The sequence below is a fragment of the Somniosus microcephalus genome, chromosome 1 (genome assembly GCF_052327205.1).
Source record: "Somniosus microcephalus isolate GS21.2 chromosome 1, FLI_Smic_1.0, whole genome shotgun sequence".
In the NCBI taxonomy this organism is placed as follows: domain Eukaryota; kingdom Metazoa; phylum Chordata; class Chondrichthyes; order Squaliformes; family Somniosidae; genus Somniosus; species Somniosus microcephalus.
The window spans coordinates 21,745,680-21,767,823 of record NC_140987.1 but is presented as its reverse complement, the minus strand read 5'-3'; the positions used below and the strand labels follow the sequence as shown (position 1 = coordinate 21,767,823).

At 47.0% G+C, this 22,144-nt stretch overlaps 1 protein-coding gene across 8 annotated transcripts in view; it reads right to left on the bottom strand.

Moving 5' to 3' along the window:
• The window catches only part of htt (huntingtin), a 256,421-nt gene that overhangs the window by 150,273 nt on the left and 84,004 nt on the right, over positions 1–22,144 (bottom strand). For 5 of the 8 annotated variants that reach the window (XM_085974744.1, XM_085975173.1, XM_085974896.1 and 2 more), the window contains exons 10-13: positions 20,454–20,534; positions 19,398–19,906; positions 16,697–16,820; positions 1,714–1,832 (exon numbers count right to left, since the gene is read on the bottom strand). In XM_085974744.1, the coding sequence (XP_085830870.1) occupies positions 1,714–1,832; positions 16,697–16,820; positions 19,398–19,906; positions 20,454–20,534 (833 nt within the window). The remainder of the gene's footprint in view (positions 1–1,713; positions 1,833–16,696; positions 16,821–19,397; positions 19,907–20,453; positions 20,535–22,144) is intronic. The other 3 variants (XM_085975037.1, XM_085975100.1, XM_085975237.1) reach the window with 1 other exon arrangement.

The window sequence follows — 22,144 nt, the reverse complement described above, 5'->3', positions numbered from 1 at the left end:
ACTGTGTGTACACAAGTATAATCTGGTTTATATACGTAGCACAGCAAAATAGTCCAACTGTGGAAAGCACAAAAGAACACAAGGTTTATTCATAGCATGGATACTGAATAGGGCCTTTAATGGAAGTCAATTCAATTAAGGCACAACAACTTGCATTTATACAAGGAATTGAGTTTTGTGAGCTATAAATACACTGTTATAATATCTTACATTCCCTGTGTATAATCCTAAATAGCAGAACATAGATGACTTATTAAAGAATGAGATAAATTTGTTTTAGGATTCCATTCCAGCACCACATCCATCATAAATTTGCAGTCACCCTACCCCCGAATGAATTTTGTCAAGATGTGGGGTGCCCATATTGGCGAGTGGCATTTTCGCCACACCTTACACAGCATCAGGGGCCCCAGACCAAGGATAGCTCGGCATAGATGTGCAATAACAAGGCCCCAAACACCGTGCTGTAACACCTACATACAGCAGGCGCTGGCAATCTTTGTGTAACCCAAAGCCTCATTGAGCCTACCCAACTGCTGTCAAAATGGCCAGTTTTTGTGCTCAAGACTCTCATCCACTAGGATCAGGGCCGACCGAAAATGTGACTGTGGGGAGGAATACCAGGATGCAAACTCCATTATCCGAGAACTTTTTACTGACCACTGGTCGTAATGATATTGTAAAACATCGCTCCTTTATTAAATGGCAAGCTTAAATGTCAGTAGTGAAGATATGGCAACCACAAAACACAGCCAGAAAGAACCCCTCTTTGCAACCACTCAATAGAAACATTTGGAGCATTGAATATAATAGAATGATACAGCATAGGAGGCGGCCATTTGGCCCACCGAGCCAGTGATAGCTCTTTGAAAGAGCTATCCAATTAGTCCTACACCCCCTTCTCTTTCCCCACAGCCCTGAAAATGTTTCCTTTTCAAGTATATATCCAATTCCCTCTTTGAAAGATACTACTGAATCTGCTTTCACTGCCCTATCAGGCAGTGCATTCCAGATCATAACTACTCACGGTGTTTAAAAAAAACAAAATCTCTCATCTCCCCCTCTGGTTCTTTAGCCAATTATCTGAAATCTGTGTCCTCTGGTTACCGACCCTCTTGCCACTGGAAGCAGTTTCTTTCTATCTACTCTATCGTAAACGCCTCAGAATTTGGACCACTAATATTAAATCTCCCCTTAACCTACTTCACGCTTAAGAACAATCCCAGCTTTTGTTTTTAAGTTTCTCCACATAACTGAATTCCTTCATCCCTGGCACCTTTCAACAACCACTTGCATTTATATAGCGCCTTAAACATGGTAAAACATCCCAGGGCACTACACAGGAGCGTTGTCAAACAAAATCTGACAGCGAGCCACATAAGGAGATATTAGGGTAGGTGACCAAAAGCTTGGTCAAAGAGGTAGGTTTTAAGGAGCATCTTAAAAAGGAGAGAGAAGTGGAGAGGTTTAGGGAGGGAATTCCAGAGCTTAGGGCCTAGGCGGCTGAAGGCACGGCCACCAATGGTGGAGCGAATAAAATATAGGAACGCAGAGATCTCATCTGCACCCTCTCCAATGCCTTGACATCGCTTCTAAAGAGGTGTGGTGCTCAAAATTGGACACAATACTCTAGCCTCCTGCCGGTGGAAACAGTTTCTCCTTATTTACTCTATCAAAACCTTGCATAAGAAGTAAAACATAAAGACGTCTCACCTTGGTTTCAAGATCTGCTGACTCAACGCAGTCATCCTTCGACACAAAGCGATCAACACTGCTGTCAGAGGACTGCCGGCTGTGGCCCATGTGACTTAACAAATGAGATTTGTTTACTGCTGTAAGATTAAGAGAAATTATTTTTCTCCTCTGCTTTTTAAATTTTTTTTTAAAATAAATAAAGCTTTGCTTCCTCATTTTCTAGGCCAACCTGTGCCACTCCCTGGCTACAGTTCGAAGCAGGAGGACCTACTCCCAGGCATCCGCGATGCTACTCTGCAGTCAGTCTTGAGCACACAACCTCAGCTGACACTCTAGCGCAGCGCTGAAGGAGTGCACTGCATTGTAGGAGGAGGTGTAGCTCGCCAAACGAGGCACTGGACCGAGGTGACCTTTGCCTGTTCTGGTGGTTTGGGTGGAATCAAGGATCCCATGGCACTCTTTGAAGAGTCGTAAATTCTCCCATTGTCTTAAGCCAACATTCCTCCCTCCAGCAACACCACCAAAAACAGATTAACTGGTCATTCACCGCATTGCTGCTTGTGGAATCTTGCTGTGCACAAAAATGGCTGCCACGTTTGCCAATGTAACAGTTGCTGGACTTCAAAGAAATTCATTGTACGGGAAGCGCTTTGCAACGTTTGAGACATGCAATAAGGCGCTATATAAATGCACTGGAAAAAGTCCTCTCCACTCAGCGAAGGCGCACAAGACGCCCAGATTAGTTCAGCCTCCAAACTCCCTCCCTCTCCCATCCTCTGATAAGGTCAAGATCAAGAGCTCCCCGTGTGGGTGATCTTGGCTTTCAAACTCGCATCCTACTAAATGGCACACCAGGTGCTCACCGTACATCACTTGAGAGATGCAACATATGTTCTGTAGTCACTTCCCAAACCCTTTTAGAACGTTAAGTCGGCAAGGCGGCCTGCTGGGGTATCAAAGGGGAAACGCCTCTGCAACGCAGGCTCAACGTCACCAGCTGCCGAGTTTCCTGATCTCAACTGTGTCCTTGTTGGGAAATGCCAAGTGGAGGCAGGCACTTCTCCAGGCGAGAATGGCTGGGGGGTGGGGGGTGGAAATCACAGTTAGTTTGGCCCCATTAGCACCACCCTCGCCTCAGGTTCAGAAGGTTGCGACTTTGAGCACCCTCAGCAGGGTTAACACTCCAATCCAGCAATCGGGCAACGCCGCGTTATCGGGAGGTGCCGCCATTCAGGCGAGACATTGCACCAAGGTCCTCATTGCCCGTTAATGCTAAATAAGGTGGGACGGTTGGGTTGGGACGTTAGAAGCAATGGGCTTTAGCAAGGGATATGGGGAGAAGGTAAGGGATAGGGGGAGAAGGCAGGGACAGGGTACTGAATTTGGATGATCAGCCATGATCTCATTGAATGGCGGAGCAGGCTCAAGGGGCCGAATGGCCTACTCCTGCTCCTATCTTCTATGTTTCTATGCATCTGAAAATACACTAGTCCAATTAGCACTCTGGCCTTTAATGTAAAGGTTTTTGTTAAGCTGGGTCTTTAGGACACGGTGCAATTGGATCTCCAACATGCCATAGCACCCAACCTTCAGTACTTCCAATAACACAGGGCTGATTAATTGCCTTGATTTTATCAATTACTGTAGTCCGTGATGCTCCGAAGTTTTCCCTACTGATCTTCTAAAACTTACATATGAAAATGATGACAGGCAAGAAAAGAGCAGCTGGTCCATCAAGCCTGCCCCCATCCCACTCATGATGGAGCTTCATGACTAGACATTTCCTACTCCCCAACAGCCAAAAAAAAAAGGGCAGGGGGGAAAAAAATCAGGTGGTCAATAAGGGGAAAAATACTCTGGAAAATTCCTCTCCAACCTCCTCAGGCAACAAAGTATGCTACACTAAACATGCTTACTCCGCGACATAATCTTCGTTGTACTGAGGTGAAGACTCAATGCACAGGGTCATACTCTAACTCACCCTTTACTCCCATCTCCTATAATTTCAGGCCTTTACAACCCAAGCTTGCCATTACTTAATCACAACTTCCCACTTTACCTCATCACTATCGGCACTTTGGGCCTTGACCCAGATTTCCTGATTTAAAGGCAGAAGTTGCCTTCTGTAGAGAAATCTCCAGTCTCCTCTTCACTCTCCATAAAATCCTGTGCATTGGAGAGAACGCAGAGCGTGCGGTAGGTACAAACTCTGCCCCCGTGATCAAACAAAACCTCTGGGGAGCTCAGTATCGCGCAGATCATGAAAGGAAAAATAAACAGCGTAATACGAAACAGATAGCAAGTGCTGAAGGCTAGCTTTGGGAACTGCTGGGAAAACGGTCAATGCACCAAAAACAAATGACCAAATGTTGGCCGCGTCTGGATCTCATGCCATAGGTTTGACAGGTTCCAAACCAGACGTGTAATAAAAGAACACAAAGCTGGGTGGGCGTGTGCGCTGTGAGGAGGATGCAGAGAAACTCCAGGATGATTTGGACAGGTTGGGTGATTGGGCAGAAGCATGGCAGATGCAGTATAATGTGGGTAACTGCGAGGTTATCTACTTTGATGGCAAAAACAGGAAGGCAGCTTATCTGAACGGCAATAGATTGGGAAAAGGGGAAGTGCCACGAGACCTGGGTGTCCTTGTGCACCTGTCGCTGAAGGTAAGCATGCAGGTGCAGCAGGCGGTTAAGAAGGCAAATGGCATGTTGGCCTTCATAGCGAGAGGATTCGAGTACAGGAGCAAGGATGTCTTGCTGCAGTTGTACAGGGCCTTGGTGAGACCACACCTTGAGTATTGTGTGCAGTTTTGGTCGCCTTATCTGAGGATGTTCTTGCCATGGAGGGAGTGCAGCGAAGATTCACCAGACTGATACCTGGGATGGCAGGAATGACGTATGAAGAGATTCGGTCGATTAGGCTTGTATTCTCTAGAGTTTAGAAGAATGAGAGGGGATCTCATTGAAACTTATAAAATTCTAACAGGACTAGACAGACTAGATGCAGGAAGGATGTTCCCGATGGTGGGGAATCCAGAAACAGGGGTCACAGTCTAAAGATAAGGGGTAAGCCATTTAGGACTGAGATGAGGAGGAATTTCGTCACCCAGCGAGTGGTGAACCTGTGGAATTCTCTACCACAGAAGGCAGTTGAAGCCAACTTATTAAATATATTCAAGAAGGAGTTAGATATATTTCTTGAGGCTAAAGGGGTCAAGGGATATGGGGAGAAGGCAGGGACAGGGTACTGAATTTGGATGATCAGCCATGATCTCATTAAATGGCGGAACAGGCTCGAGGGGCCGAATGGCCTACTCCTGCTCCTATCTTCTAGGTTTCTATGTTTATGTTTCTATGAAACATTTTAGGACTGTAGAACAATGACTACCCCTTCCCCCAGGCGGCTGAGTATAAGAGGGAGCAGTCAGAGGCACCGAGTCCCACAGCCCCGAGACCGGAGAAGCAGCGGACCTGCGCGGGAGCAGCCCGAGGCGGCTGAGTATAAGAGGGAGCAGTCAGAGGCACCGAGGCCCACAGCCCCGAGACCGGAGAAGCAGCGGACCTGCGCGGGAGCAGCCCGAGGCAGCTGAGTACAAGAGGGAGCAGTCAGAGGCACCGAGGCCCACAGCCCCGAGACCGGAGAAGCAGCGGACCTGCGCGGGAGCAGCCCGAGGCGGCTGAGTATAAGAGGGAGCAGTCAGAGGCACCGACCAATCCAGGTTCCAGGAGAGAGGTAAAAAGTAATCCAAGTGTGACGTCAGCAGGAAGCAGGTAAGTGATTGGTTGGTGAGTATTTCTCTCTTTTCAATACAAGCTTGAAGTCTGTGGTGTTAAATTTCTAGGGTCTCTGTGGTGTAGTGGGGACAGTTGGTAAATAAAGCGCCCTAGAGTGCACCTGTAACTGGGGTATTGAATAAATTTTTTAATTAATTAAAGGAGTAAGTCATGGCAGGAGAGTTCAGACCCGTGTTCTGCTCCTCTTGCTCCATGTGAGAAGTCAGGGACGCTGCCAGTGTCCCCGACGACCATGTGTGCGGGAAATGCATCCAGCTGCAGCTACTTGTAGACCGCATTGCGGCGCTCGAGCTGCGGGTGGATGAATTTTGGAGCATGCGCGATGCTGAGAGGGTCGTGGATAGCACGTTTAGTGAGTTGTTCACGCCTCAGGGTAGGGCTGCACAGGGGGTGACCATCAGGCGGAGCAACAGAGGCAGGCAGGAAGTGCAGGGAACCCCTGCGGACATCCCCCTTTCAAACAGGTATACCAAGTTGGATACTGTTGAGGGGGATGGCTCACCAGGGGAAGGCAGCAGCAGCCAGCTTCCTGGCACCAGGGATGTTTCTGCTGCTCAGAAAGGGAGGAAAAAGAGTGGCAGAGCAATAGTGATAGGGGATTCTATCGTAAGGGGAACAGATAGGCGTTTCTGTGGCCGCAAACGTGACTCCAGGATGGTTTGTTGCCTCCCTGGGGCCAGGGTCATGGATGTCACTGTGCGGCTACAGGGCATTCTTAAGGGGGAGGGTGAGCAGGCAGAGATCGTGGTCCACATTGGGACCAACGACATAGGTAGGAAGGGGGATGAGGTCTTGCATCAAGAATTTAGGGAGCTAGATAACAGATTAAAGAGCAGGACCTCAAAGGTTGTAATCTCTGGATTACTCCCAGTGCCACGTGCTAGTGAGTATAGGAATGGGAGGATAGAGCAGATGAATGCGTGGCTAAAGAGTTGGTGTAGGGGGGAGGGTTTTACTTTCCTGGATCACTGGGCCTGCTTCTGGGAAAGGTGGGACTTGTACAAGTCGGACGGGTTGCACCTGAAGCAGAGCGGGACAAATGTCCTTGCGGGGAGGTTTGCTAGCACGGTTGGGGGGGGGGGGGGGGGGGGTTTCAAACTAACTTGGCAGGGGGATGGGATACAGAGGAGCTGAAATAGGGGGTGATGTGCTGCCAATTATAGAGAAAAAAAAACAAGTCAGCTTGGTAGACAGGGCAAACATATAAGGGCAAGGCTGGATGGCATCTATTTTAATGCAAGGAGTCTTGCAAATAAGGTGGATGAACTGAAGGTGTTGATAAACACATGGGAGTATGATATTGTTGCTATCACGGAGACATGGTTGAGGGAGGGACAAGACTGGCAGCTCAATATTCCGGGGTACAGAATCTTCAGGCGAGACAGAGGGGGAGGTATAAGAGAAGGGGGTGTCATAGAGTCATAGAATTTTACAGCACAGAAAGAGGCCCTTCGGCCCATCGTGTCTGCGCCGCCCATCCATCCCTGTCCAGTCTAATCCCATTTTCCAGCATTTGGTCCATAGCCTTGTATGCAATGGCATTTCAAGTGCTCATCCAAATGCTTCTTGAATGTTGTGAGGGTTCCGGCCTCCACCACCCTTTCAGGCATTGAGTTCCACATTCCAACCACCCTCTGGGTGAAAAAGTTCCTCCTCAAATCCCCTCTAAATCTCCTGCCCCTTACCCTGAATCTATGCCCCCTTGTTATTGACCCCCCCACTAAGGGGAAAAGTTCCTCGTTATCTACCCTATCTATGCCCCTCATTATTTTGTACACCTCAATCAGGTCCCCCCTCAGCTCCAAGGAAAACAACTCCAGCCTGTCCAGCCTCTCTTCATAGCTGAGGCGCTCCATCCCAGGTAACATCCTGGTGAATCTTCTCTGCACCCTCTCCAAAGCAATCACATCCTTCCTATAGTGAGGCGACCAGAACGGCACACAGTACTCCAGCTGTGGCCTCACCAGCGTTTTGTACAGCTCCATCATAACCTTCCTGCTCTTATATTCTATGCCTCGGCTAATGAAGGCAAGTATCCCATATGCCTTTTTAACCACCTTATCTACCTGCTCCACTGCCTTCAGGGATCTATGTACATGTACACCAAGGTCCCTCTGACCCTCTGTACTTCCTAGGGTCCTACCACTCATTGTGTATGCCCTTGCCTTATTTGTCCGTCCAAAATGCATCACCTCGCACTTTTCAGGGTTAAATTCCATTTGCCACTTTTCCGCCCATCTGACCAACCCGTTTATATCGTCCTGTAGCAGGAGGCTTTCCTCCTCGCAATTTACCACCCCACCAATTTTCGTGTCATCTGCGAACTTACTGATCATACCTTTTACATTCTCATCCAAATCATTTATGTAGATCACAAACAATAAGGGACCCAGCACCGATCCCCGAGGTACCCCACTGGACACAGGCTTCCAGTCACAAAAGCAACCTTCGACCATCACCCTCTGCCTCCTGCCACTCAGCCAGTTTAGGATCCAACGCGCCAAGGCACCCTGGATCCCATGGGCTCTTACCTTCTTGACCAGTCTCCTATGCGGGACTTTGTCAAAAGCTTTACTGAAGTCCATGTAAACCACATCCACAGCATTTCCCTCATCCACCCCACTAGTCACCCCCTCGAAAAATTCGATCAGATTTGTTAGACATGATTTACCCTTGACAAAGCCATGCTGACTATCCCCGATTAATCCTTGCCTCTCCAAGTGGAGATTAATTTTGTCCCTCAGAATTTTTTCCAATAATTTCCCCACCACAGATGTTAGACTCACTGGCCTGTAATTCCCTGGTTTATCCCTGCTCCCCTTCTTGAATAATGGTACTACGTTAGCTGTTCTCCAGTCCTCTGGTACATCCCCTGTGGCCAGAGAGGTTCTGAAAATTAGTGTCAGAGCCCCTGCAATCTCCTCCCTTGCCTCCCACAGCAGCCTGGGATACATCTCGTCCGGGCCTGGGGATTTATCCACTTTTTGGCCCGCTAAAACCGCTAGCACCTCCTCCCTCTCGATGCTAATATGTTCAAGTATGTCACAGTCCCCTTGCCCGATTTCTATGTCTGCATCGTCTTTCTCCATAGTGAACACAGATGCAAAAAATTCATTTAAAACCCCGCCTACATCCTCTGGCTCTACACACAGATTGCCACTTTGGTCCCTAATGGGCCCTACCCTTTCCCTGGTTATCCTCTTGCCCTTAATATACTTATAAAACATCTTAGGATTTTCCTTTATTTTGCTCGCCAGTGTTATTTCATGGCCCCTCCTCGCCCTCCTAATTTCTTTTTTAAGTATGCCCCTGCACTTTTTATACTCCTCTAGGGCTTCTTCCGTCTTTAGTCTTTTGTAACTGCCAAAAGCCCCCCTTTTTTATATTTCTAATGCATTTTTGTATATCCCTTGTCATCCAAGGTTCCCTTTGCTTGTTGGTCCCACCCTTGACCTTTACAGGAACATGTTGGCGTTGTACTCTCTCTATTTCCCTTCTGAAAGTCTCCCACTGCTTTGATGTGGATTTTCCTATAAGCAGCTGCTCCCAGTCCACTTTGGCCAGATCCTGCCTTATCATATTAAAATCGGCCTTCCCCCAATTTAGAACCCTTATTTCCGGGGCCGTCTTTGTCTTTTTCCATGACCACCTTAAATCTCACCGAATTATGGTCACTGTCGCCAAAATGCTCTCCTACTGACACTTCCACCACTTGCCCGGCTACATTCCCCAGAATTAGGTCCAGTATCGCCCCCTCTCTTGTAGGACTTTCTACATGTTGGCTCAAAAAGCTCTCCTGGATGCACTTTAAGAATTCTGCACCCTCTAAGCCTTTCACACTCTGACTATCCCAATTTATATTGGGGAAGTTGAAATCCCCCACTATTATTACCCTATTATTTTCGCACCTCTGAGATTTGCCTACATATCTGTTCCTCTATCTCCCCCTGACTGTTTGGGGGCCTATAGTACACTCCCAGCAAAGTGCTTGCCCCCTTTTTGTTTTTAAGTTCTATCCATATGGCCTCATTAGAGGAACCCGCTAATATATCATCCCTCCTTACAGCAGTAATTGACTCCTTAATTAATATTGCAACACCCCCTCCCCTTTTACACCCCCCTCTGTCTCGCCTGAAGATTCTATACCCCGGAATATTGAGCTGCCAGTCCTGACCCTCCCTCAACCATGTCTCCGTGATAGCAACAATATCGTACTCCCATGTGTTCAACAACAACTTCAGTTCATCCACCTTATTTGCAAGACTCCTTGCATTAAAATAAATGCCTTCCAGCCCTGCCATATTCTCTTTTGCCTTCACATATTTGCTCTGCCTTCCCAGCTGACTTGTTTTTCCCTCTGTATTTGGCCGTAAATCACCCCCTACTATAGCTCCACTCTGTACCCCAACCCCCTGCCAAGTTAGTTTAAACCCTCCCCAGCAGTGCTAGCAAACCTCCCCGCAAGGATATTGGTTCCCCCCTGGTTCAGGTGTAAACCGTCCAACTTGTACAAGTCCCACCTTTCCCAGAAGCAGACCCAGTGATCCAGGAAACTAAAGCCCTCCCCCTTGCACCATCCCTTTAGCCACGCATTCATCTGTTCTATCTTCCTATTCCTATACTTACTAGCACGTGGCACCGGGAGTAATCCAGAGATTACAACCTTTGAGGTCCTGCTCCTTAATCCTTCACCTAGCTCCCTAAATTCTTGCTGCAGGACCTCATCCCTCTTTTTACCTATGTCGTTGGTACCAATGTGGACCACGACCACTGGCTGTTCTCCCTCCCCCTCCAGAATGCCCTGCAGCCGCTCAGTGACATCCTTGACCCTGGCACCAGGGAGGCAACAAACCATCCTGGATTCACGTCTACGCAATATTAATTAAGGAGTCAATTACTGCAGTAAGGAGGGATGATATATTAGCAGGGTCCTCTAATGAGGCCATATGGGTGGCGCTTAAAAACAAAAAGGGGGCAAGCACTTTGCTGGGAGTGTACTATAGGCCTCCAAACAGTCAGGGGGAGATAGAGGAACAGATATGTAGGCAAATCTCAGAGAAATGTGCAAATAATAGGGTAATAATAATGGGGGATTTCAACTTCCCCAATATTAACTGGGATAGTCAAAGTGTGAAAGGCTCAGAGGGTGTAGAATTCTTAAAGTGCATCCAGGAGAGCTTTTTGAGCCAGCATGTAGAAAGTCCTACAAGAGAGGGGGCGGTACTGGACCTAATTCTAGGGAATGTGGCCGGCCAAGTGGAAAAGGTGCTAGTGGGTGAGCACTTTGGTGACAGTGACCATAATGTGGTGAGATTTAAGGTGGTCATGGAAAAGGACAGGGATGGGCTGGAAATAAAGGTTCTAAATTGGGGGAAGGCCGATTTTAATACGATAAGGCAGGATCTGGCCAAAATGGACTGGGATCAGCTACTTGTAGGAAAATCCGCATCGGAGCAATGGGAGGCTTTCAGAAGGGAGATTGAGATCATACAAGGGCAACATGTTCCCGTAAAGGTCAAGGGTGGTTCCAAAAACCACAGGGAACCTTGGATGTCAGGGGATATACGAGAATGGATTAGGAAAAAAAGGAGGGCTTTTGGCAGATACAAAAGGCTAAAGATGGAGGAAGCCCGAGGAGTACAAAAAGTGCAGGGGGATACTTAAAAAAGAAATTAGGAGATCAAGGAGGGGCCATGAAATAACACTGGCGAGCAAAATAAAGGAAAATCCTAAGATGTTTTATAAGTATATTAAGGGTAAGAGGATAACTAGGGAAAAAATAGGGCCCATTAGGGACAAAAGTGGCAATCTGTGTGGGGAGCCGGAAGATGTAGGAGGGGTTCTAAATGAATTTTTTGCATCTGTTTTCACTATGGAGAAGGACGATGTAGACATAGAAATAGGGCAGGGGGGACTGTGATATGCTCGAACATATAAACATCGAGAGGGAGGAGGTATTGACGGTTTTAGCTGGCCTAAAAATGGATAAATCCCCAGGCCCGGATGAAATGTATCCCAGGCTGCTGTGTGAGGCAAAGGAAGAGATTGCGGGGGCTCTAACACATATATTCAGGACACCTCTGGCCACAGGGGATGTGCCAGAGGACTGGAGAACCGCTAATGTAGTACCATTATTCAAGGGAAGTAGGGAAAAACCGGGGAACTACAGGCCAGTGAGCCTAACATCAGTGGTAGGAAAATTATTGGAAAAAATCCTGAGGGACAAAATTTGTCTCCACTTGGAGAGGCAAGGATTAATCAGGGATAGTCAACATGGCTTTGTCAAGGGAAGATCATGTCTGACTAATTTGATTGAATTTTTTGAGGGGGTGACTAGGTGTGTGGATGAGGGTAACGCAGTGGATGTGGTATACATGGATTTCAGTAAGGCCTTCGATAAAGTCCCGCACAGGAGACTGGTCAAGAAGACAAGAGCCCATGGAATCCAGGGTGCCTTGGCACATTGGATACAAAACTGGCTTAGTGGCAGAAGGCAGAGGGTGATGGTCGAAGGTTGTTTTTGTGACTGGAAGCCTGTGGCCAGTGGGGTACCACAGGGATCGGTGCTGGGTCCCTTGCTGTTTGTGGTCTACATTAATGACTTGGATATGAATGTAAAAGGTATGATCAGTAAGTTCGCGGATGATACAAAAATTGGTAGGGTGGTAAATAGCGAGGAGGGTAGCCTCAGTCTGCAGGACGATATAGATGGGTTGGTCAGATGGGCGGAACAGTGGCAAATGGAATTTAACCCGGAAAAGTGCGAGGTGATGCACTTTGGGGGGACTAACAAGGCAAGGGAATACACAATGAATGGTAAGACCCTAGGCAAGACGGAGGGTCAGAGGGATCTGGGTGTGCAAGTACACAGATCCCTGAAGGCGGCGGAACAGGTGGATAAGGTGGTAAAAAAGGCATATGGGATACTTGCCTTCATTAGCCGAGGCATTGAATATAAGAGCAAGGAGGTTATGATGGAGCTGTATAAAACATTGGTTAGGCCACAGCTGGAATACTGTATGCAGTTCTGGTCGCCACACTACAGGAAGGATGTGATCGCGTTGGAGAGGGTGCAGAGGAGGTTCACCAGGATGTTACCAGGGCTGGAGCGCTTCAGCTATGAAGAGAGACTGGGCAGATTGGGTTTGCTTTCCTTGGAGCAGAGGAGGCTGAGGGGGGACATGATTGAGGTGTACAAAATTATGAGGGGCATAGATAGGATGGATGCTGAGGAGCTTTTTCCCTTAGTAGAGGGGTCAATAACTAGGGGGCATAGATTCAAGGTAAAGGGCGGGAGGTTTAGAGGGGATTTGAGGAAGAACTTTTTCACCCAGAGGGTGGTTGGAGTCTGGAACTCACTGCCTGAAAGGGTTGTGGAGGCAGGAACCCTCACAACATTTAAGAAGTATTTGGATGAGCACTTGAAATGCCATAGCATACAAGGCTACGGACCAAATGCTGGAATATGGGATTAGATTAGACAGGGCTCGATGGCCGGCGCGGACACGATGGGCCGAAGGGCCTCTATCCGTGCTGTATGACTCTATGACTACTCATCTAAGGTTTGACGTTTTGTGCATGTGTGTGTCTGAAGCTCCCTCTACAAAGCTCCAGCGTCATAAGAACGTAAGAAATAGGAGCAGGAGTTGGCCAATCGGCCCCTCGAGCCTGCTCCGCCATTCAATAAGATCATGGCTGATCTGATCCTAACCGCCAATCCACTATCACAGAACCATCTCCTGAATCTAACAGAATTAGACACACGAAATAGGAGCAGGATCAGGCTACACGGCCCCTGGGCCCGCTCCGCTACCCACAGGGCCATGACCGATCCGAACCTAGACTCATGTCCAAATTCCTGCCCGCTCCCCGTAACCCTTAATTCCCTTTACTTCTAGGAAACGGTCTATTTCGGTTTTAAATTTATGTAATGATGTAGCTTCTACAGCTTTTTGGGGCAGCATATTCAATGGACCTACCACCCTCTGAGTGAAGTAGTTCCTCCTCATCTCAGTTTTGAAAGAGCAGCCCCTTATTCTAAGGCTATGCCCCCTAGTTCTAGTTTCACCCATCATCGGGAACATCTTCCCCGCATCCACCCGATCCAACCCCTTCACAATCTTCTATGTTTCAATAAGATCGCCTCTCATTCTTCTGAACTCCAATGAGTAGAGTCCCAATCTACTCAACCTCTCCTCATATGTCCATCCCCTCATCCCCGGGATTAACCGAGTGAACCTTCTTTGTACTGACTCGAGAGCAAGTATGTCCTTTCTTAAGTATGGACACCAAAACTGTACGCAGTATTCCAGGTGCGGTCTCACCAATACCTTGTACAACTGAAGCAATACCGCCCTATTTTTATATTCTATCCCCCTAGCAATGAAAGCCAACATTCCATTGGCCTTCTTAATCACTTGCTGCACCTGCATACTAACCTTTTGAGTTTCGTGCACCAGGACCCCCAGATCCCTTTGTACTTCAGTACTTTCCAGTCTCTTGCCATTAAGATAATAACTTGCTCTACCATTTTTCCTGCCAAAGTGCATAACCTCACACTTTCCAGTATTGTATTCCATCTGCCAAATCTCTGCCCACTTACTTAGCCTGTCTATGTCCCCTTGCAGGTTTTTTATGTCCTCCTCACTCACTACTTTCCCCCCCCATCTTAGTATCATCTGCAAACTTTGATATGTTACACTCGGTCCCCTCCTCCAAATCGTTAATATAGATTGTAAAGAGTTGGGGACCCAGCACTGACCCCTGCGGAACACCACTAGTTACTGATTGCCAGTCTGAGAATGAACCATTTATCCCAACTCTCTGCCTTCTGTTAGATAGCCAATCCTCTATCCATGCCAGAATATTACCCCCAATCCCGTGATTTTTTATCTTAAGCAATAATCTTGTGTGGCACCTTGTCAAATGCCTTTTGGACGTCTAAATACACTACGTCCACTGGTTCCCCTTTATCCACCCTATATGTTACTTCCTCAAAGAACTCCAGCAAATTTGTCAAACATGACTTCCCCTTCATAAAACCATGCTGACTTTGTCCTATTAAATTATGATTATCCAAATGTCCTGTTACTGTCTCCTTAATAATGGACTCCAAAATTTTACCTACCACAGATGTTAGGCTAACCGGTCTATAGTTTCCAGCCTTCTGTCTACTGCCCTTTTTAAATAAGGGTGTTACATTAGCAGTTTTCCAGTCTGCCGGGACCATTGCCGAGTCCAGGGAGTTTTGGAAAATTACCAATGCATCCACAATTCCTACCGCCACTTCCCTCAAGACCCTAGGATGTAAGCCATCAGGTCCAGGTGATTTATCCGCCTTGAGTCCCATTATTTTACCGAGTACCACTTCCTTAGTGATTTTGATCGTGTTTAGCTCCTCCCCCCCCTTTAGCCCCCTGTTTGTCCAGTGTTGGGATATTCTTAGTGTCTTCTACTGTAAAGACTGATACAAAATATACATTCAGTGTTTTTGCCATCTCCATATTTCCCACCATTAATTTCCCGGTCTCATCCTCTAAGGGACCAACATTTACTTTAGCCACCCTTTTTCTTTTTATATAACTATAAAAACTCTTACTATCTGTTTTTATATTTTTTGCTAATTTACTTTCATAATCTATCTTCCCTTTCTTAATCAATCTTTTTGTTATTTTTTGCTGTCTTTTAAAGTTTTCCCAACCCTCTATCCTCCCACTAGATTTGGCTACCTTATATGCCCTTGTTTTTAGTCAAATACTATCCTTAATTTCTTTACTTAGCCACGGATGGCTGTCTTTTCTTTTACACCCTTTTCTTCTCAGAAGGAGCTGCCAACTGCACCAGTTCCCATGTTAGCTGCCGTCTCTCAATTTGGTGCCATTTCATGCTGAATTACAGGCAGTTTTGTGCTGAGGGCTCACGGGACTGGATTTGGACTGCCCAAAATGATCTCCTGTACGTAGACTTTACAGCTCAGAAACCGGCCATGTGGCCCAACTGCTCCGTGCCGGTGTTTATGCTCCACACGAGCCTCCTCCCACCCCTACTTCATCTCACCTTATCAGTACATCCTGTTCCTTTCTCCCTCGTGTGCCTATCTAGCCTCCCCTTATGTAGGACCCTTTGCAGCCAGTCGATGGGGACGATATTTCTTTCTATCCATGGCAGATGTCTCAGAGGTGGAGAACCAGCATCTAATGAACTGTGACAACATTCGCCCACTACGAATTCAGCAACCCTCGCCAGGCACAGCTCTGCAAGTTCTCAGCAGAGCCACGAGATACAGTATTTTATAATAACAAAGACTAGCAGTGCCAGGTCAATTCTAGGCGCACTGGAATAGTGCTGACATTCAAGCGAACGGACACTGCACGGTGCCGATAAACTTACTACAATGTATCTGATCGCGTGTATTGGCTTCCTTCATGCCTTTCAATAAGAATGAATGCTTCAACCCTATTCCTTACAAGCCATTATTGCCAAGTGAGAAAGCAGTGGCCAATTAAAAAGAAAACTACAGTACATCTAAATTGAGTCCTGATTGTTTTACATGGAGTTACATAGTCACATACAGCCTACAGCACAGAAACAGGCCATTCAGCCCAACTGGTCCGTGCCAGTGTTTATGCTCCACATGAGCCTCCTCCCACTCCTACTTCATCTAACCCCATCAGCATAACCTTCTATTCCTTTCTTCCTCATGTTTTTATCTAGCTTCCCCTTAAATGAATCTATGCTGTTCACCTCAACCACTCCCTGTGGCAGCGAGTTCCACATTCTCACCACTCACTGGGTAAAGAAGTTTCTCCTGAATTCCCTATTGGGTTTATTGGTGACCGTTTTATATTTATGGCCCCTGGTTTTCATCCCCCCCCCCCACACAAGTGGAAACATCTTCTCTGGTCTTGTGCCATCCTCTGCCCTCCAAAAAAAAACAATGCTGGATAAAACACGTGAAATAGTCACAAACCAAGGGCGGGAGGGAATCAACGGATAATGAAGAGTGTTAAATAATACAATGCTAAAAGTGTTAAGTACGTGTTTTAGTAGTCAGCAATTATATTTGGAACAAGAATGCCATTTGTAAAAGCGGCAGCAAATTCTTTCACTGCATTAAGGAACCGCACAGGAAAGTTAACATCAATTCCCAGCATGGTCTCGGCCACTAACAGCCTGGTTTGCTTTAACAGAACACGGCAACGTACCCAGGGTGGAAGTTGTGAAGCCGTCTAGAAGCGCGTCTCCTGGAGTATTCGAGGTATCCTCCTCCTCGTCTTGAAGCTGCCCGATCTGCATTGCTGAATACTGACTGTCTGTCCCGTCAAGTACCTGGTTCAAACAAGCAGATTCAGTAATCATTGGCAACGACAGGCTCGACAGGATTCACAGCAATTTGATCCCATTTTCTTCCCTCCTCCTTTCCTCGAAGGTGTTGTATATAAGCGAGTAGTCGTGTCTGCAGGCGCCAGGCGCCTTCTCCCCCAAATAACTAGAGCTGGGGAGGTTAAGGAGTGAACTGATGGAAGATCGCCAAAATTATGAAGCGTTATAATTAGGTTAAGTAGTAAGACAGGTCGTTTCCAAGAGAACGAGAGGACACAAATTTAAAATAATCAAAAAAATTTAGAGGGAGATAAAAAAAACAATTGTCTATTGACTCCACTGTGTCAGCCGATGAGTTGGAAGCGGGGTGGGATGTACGACAGGGCTCGCAGCAAACAGTGCACTTTACAGCAAACAAAAAGTCTATTCACTCAGCAAACAGACTCTGTTTAAACAGCGCACTACAGCAAAGAGTCTACAGAGTTTATTTATAGCAAACAGAACTCATGACCAAAACTGCAGCAAAGTCTCCCGATAAAAGCAGGGTGATTTCTCCAGCAGAATGCAGCAAGTGGAGGAGACTTGCACACACATGATGTGCGTAAAATCAATCCCAGTCACTTACGGCAGTGCGGTCTCCTGGCGTGATGGACGGGGGGGAGGAAATTAGCCAATCATCTCCATTCTGGCCAGGAATACTGCTGCCACTGCATGCAGCCGAGAAAAAGTGGAATGTGGAATTCTCTGCCACAAACTGCTGCTGAAGCAAAGGACTATGAATTTTTTATTTTTTTATTTTTTAAATAAAGGAATCAGATTGTTGGTGGAAAAAGATTATCGAGGGGTTTGTGAAGCGAACAGGGAGGTGGCTAGATTAGATTACAGCAGCACTGCGATCTACCACCGAGGTAGTTGCTTTCTTAAAATACATCAGCAAGTGCAATGTGTGGTTGGGGAGGGGGGGTGGAGGGAAGGAAACAGTAAAACGGCACGTTATTTTTGTGGTCGTACAAGCAAGGACACGTCAAAAACTTAAAACCAGAAAATGCTGGAAATGCACAGCAGGTCAAACGTTGAGATCTGCCGAGGACTCTCCACCTGATAGTCACCCATCTTTGCTCTCGTCGGATGCTGCAGAGCTGCCGCATAGTTCCAGCATTTGTCAATTATCTCATAGAATCATAGAATGGTTACAGCACAGGAGGATGCCATTCGGCCCGTCCCGGCTCTCTACAAGAGCACTTCAGCTAGTCCCGCTTCCCTGCCCTTTCTCTGTAGCCCTGCAAATTTTTTCCTTCAGGTACTTTATCCAGTTTCATTTTGAAAGCCACAATTGAATCAGCCTCCACCACCCTTTTAGGCAGCGCATTCCAGATCCTAACCACTCCCTGGGTAAAAAAAAAAGTGTTTCCTCATGTCGCCTTTCTGTCCCCAGGACAGTTTTATCTGAAGAACAACATTTGTGGAACCGCTGAGCTGACAAACACATCTGGGCAGAAACGGTTTGGGAATTTAAAAAAAAAACGAAGGTTTACCAGAATTAATTTTGCTATCACTGTCAGGTGTCCATGCAACTTTAGTTAATCGTGTTAACAGAACCAGCATGCAGATATTACAAAAGTGTGAAAAGCACTGGAGGCAAATAGGATCAAAAATAAGGCACAACACCTTGAGAAATTACAGAGAAACAAGTTACTAATGAGGTCATGGAACCATACATCTGGATCAAAAGGCACAGATTCAACAAGAAAGATTAAAACAGAATGGCACTAATCTTGGGCAAATGCAAGGTGCATGAATACAGGTGCTATATATTCTACTCAAATCTCAAGCCAGCGCTACAACCTGTGATGTGGTCACGGGCTCACTACTACAGAGACAGCATTCCTTTTCCTTCATGTACTTAGGTTTCAGTTTTTAAAAAAAATTAATTATCTTCTCAGCATGCCTCTGAAATAGTTTCAACTTATGAAAAAAAGGTTTGCATGCTAATAGCCCAGAAAGAAAGATGGAGGATGGTTTCTGCAATAGTCAGGCATATTCAACTGAACTTCTCCAAGTATTCTGGCCAGCATGCAGCAGTGGCAATGTGGGCTAGCACCAGCAAACCATGCACACCAAGCTGCTGAATTCAGTCACGGTGCTGTGTGCAAGGGCCATGTAATGGCCAGGCACTTCTCCACAGGCAGAGAGAGAAAAGAGAGAGGCACGCAGAGAGGGGAGGGGGGGGGGGGGAAAGAGAGAGAGGAGGAAAAGAGGGGGGGGGGGGAAAAAGAGAGGGGGGGGGGAGGGAGGAAGGGGGAAAAGAGGGGGGGGGGGAAAAGAGGGAGAGGGAGGAGAGGGATATGCAGGAAAAGAAACAGAGAGAATGACAGACAGAAATGGAAAGATAGAGACAGAGAAAAAAGCCAGAGGCAGAATGGCCTTAGGTGACGTGCACCGAGCGACCAGCCTCAGATGGGTGTTCAGTAGCCTGAAATCCCTCCCAGCCACAGTTGGATCAGAGAGAGAATTTGGGAGGGGGAAAAGGTTTTTTTTTTAAAAAGTCTATTTAAGCTATTTGAATGGGAGTGAGCTGCTGACCTTTTCACTGCTACTAGCTGAGGAAGTGGAGGAGAAAGTGGTAGTATCCGAGTCTGGGCCCTCCACGGGGGAGCTGAGAGAGATGTCGGGACCCTCAGTGGAGGACTGGGATCCCCCCTCAGCCCGCTGCACACTTACAAGCTCAGAACTGTCAGACGGGGTCACCGCTGAATCGGGGCCCTCGGTGGTCTGGGAGCTCTCGCTGAGCGGAGATATCGCCTGATTGGTCCTGTCGTTCAGATCTGCATTGGTGTCTGACTGGATGGTGCTGATCTGGCTGGAACTTCGGCTCAGCACCTCATCGACCAGGCCCTCGACTGCCAGGCCGGTAAGGTCCGATGTCGCCGAACTATTGAGATCGACAGACTCTGCCGACTGGAGGGTATGCTGGGAGCGGGGCTGTTGAGTGATGATATCGTGCCCAGCAGAATCTGGCGCTGGGCTTGTTGACCCCAAGGTGGATGCCCCTGAAGATGGAGCGTCAATCGTACCTTCACTGTTCACCGAACCTAAACATATGGGCCAAAGCAACAAATTAGCAAGCATGGAGGTCTGTTATATCGATAGAAAAATAGACAGCATGCCTTAACAGTTTAACAAATAAGCTACGGTTTCCTTGCTGTACAAAATCAAGTGCATAAATGTGATACATTAACAAACTGATACTCCAATTTCCTGGGGGGGGGGGGGGTGTTCCGGACACACACAGAGAAGGGGGGGGGGGGGGGGGGGGCAGACGACAAGTGGCCATTCCTCCAGCAGTTCCACTGATCTCCCACTGAGGTTACAGAAGATCAGGACTGATCCCCTATGGAAATTCAGGGCCTCTGTTTATCCAGCACTTTATCAGAGGAGAGCATTTTCCAGCCATCCAGCGCTCGAGTTAAGAGCTGGTGTGGTTCCAGATCTGTCACTAGTGGGTGGGAGCAATTTGAGGTTGTGAATTGAGGTAACCGACACATTATTGACACAGGAACTTGTGTCAGGCACATCGATACCTACGATGCACAAGCTTAGTGACAACACCAACGTGGATTTACTACAACAGCAGCATACCTGGAAAAGTGCTAGTGCTGACTTCGGAACGGGTCTCCGCGTCATCTTCAAGCCCATCTTCTTCTCCAGAAACCATTTTGCCTATATGTTTTAGGTGAATACACACACACAATCAGGCGAAAATGAAGTTTTCAAGTGTAAATTTAACAAAAAAAATTCCACATAAACTGACGAACCCAGGTACGAATAATTTTAATGTACAGAAAGTCAACGATTCCAAATAAACCACCCGAATGGGTAATTTCCCACTGCTGTACAATTGCAAAATATCTCTAATGCGCCCAACAGTCCTATACATTCAGTACTCTCACTGTACAAACACACCCCTCAGAGTGGCTGTGCCGTTTCCTCACTCTGCGGTATAAAGCTCATTTCATTTCCAGTAAATTCAAGTCCCAAACCCTTTTCTCCGCCCGCCCACCCCCACCGATTACACCTTTGTGAAGTGCTTGGGATATTCCCTAAGTTAAAGGCGCTACATAAATAAAAGTTGTTGCCGTTTTCAATTGTACCTTTTTGATATCGCCTCAGAACTGCCACAATTAATTAATTTTGCCGTGTAGCCATTGCTGCTGTGCGCAAGTCATGGAAGTGTGCACTGGGGTCAACGTTAGGGCCACTGCTCTTTCTGACCTGGACTTGGGTATACAGGGTATAACTTTAAAGTTTGCAGGTGATTGGCAAAAAATAAAAGGCGACATGAGGAAAAACTTTTTTTTTTTTTTTTTTAAACGCAGAGTGGGGTTAGGATCTGGAATTCACTGCCTGAAAGGGTGGTGGAGGCAGGCTCAATCGCGGCTTTCAAAAAGGGTGTTGGATAAGCACCCGAAGGAAAAAAAATTTGCAGGGCTACAGGAAAAGGGCAGGGGAGCGGGACTAGCTGAAGTGCTCTTGCAGAGAGCTGGCACGGGCTCGACGGGCCAAATGGCCGCCTCCTGTGCTGTAACCATTCGACGACACTCAACCCGGAAATGTAGCAAACAGTGAGGAGGGTAGTAACAGACGTCAGTGGGACATAGACAGACTGGTGAAATGGGCAGACACGTGGCAGGTGAAATTTAACGCAGAGAAGTGTGAAGTGATTCATTTTTTGTAGGAAGAATGAGTTGCAATATAAACTAAATGGTACAACTTTAAAGGGAGTGCAGGAACAGAGGGACCCAGGGGTGTATGTACACAAGTCTTTAAAGTTGGTAGGACAAGTTGAGAAGGCGGTTAAAAAGGCATAAGGGATCCTTAACTTTATAAACAGAGACACATAAGTACAAAAGCAAGGAAGTTATGCTAAAACTTTAAAACAAGGGTTTCGGCCCAGCTGGAGTCTGGTGTCCAATTCTGGGCACCACACTTGGGAGGATGTCAAGGCCTCAGAGGGTGTAGAGGAGAATTACTAGAATGGTACCAGGGATGAAAGATTTCAGTTACGTGGAGGAACTGGAGAAGCTGGGGTTGTTCTCTTTAGAGCAGATAAGGTTTTATACTTGAAAAGAAGAAAATTAAAGGGCTATAGGGAAAGAGCAGGGGGGAGTGGGACTAATTGGATAGCTCTTTCAAAACGGCCTCCTTCTGTGCTGCATCGTTCTATGACAGTGAGGTCCCAAAAACAACATGCGAGATGAATGGGAAGTTAATCTGTTATTGGTGGTGTGGGTTGAGGGCTCAATGTTGGCCAGGAGAACTCACTGCTCCTC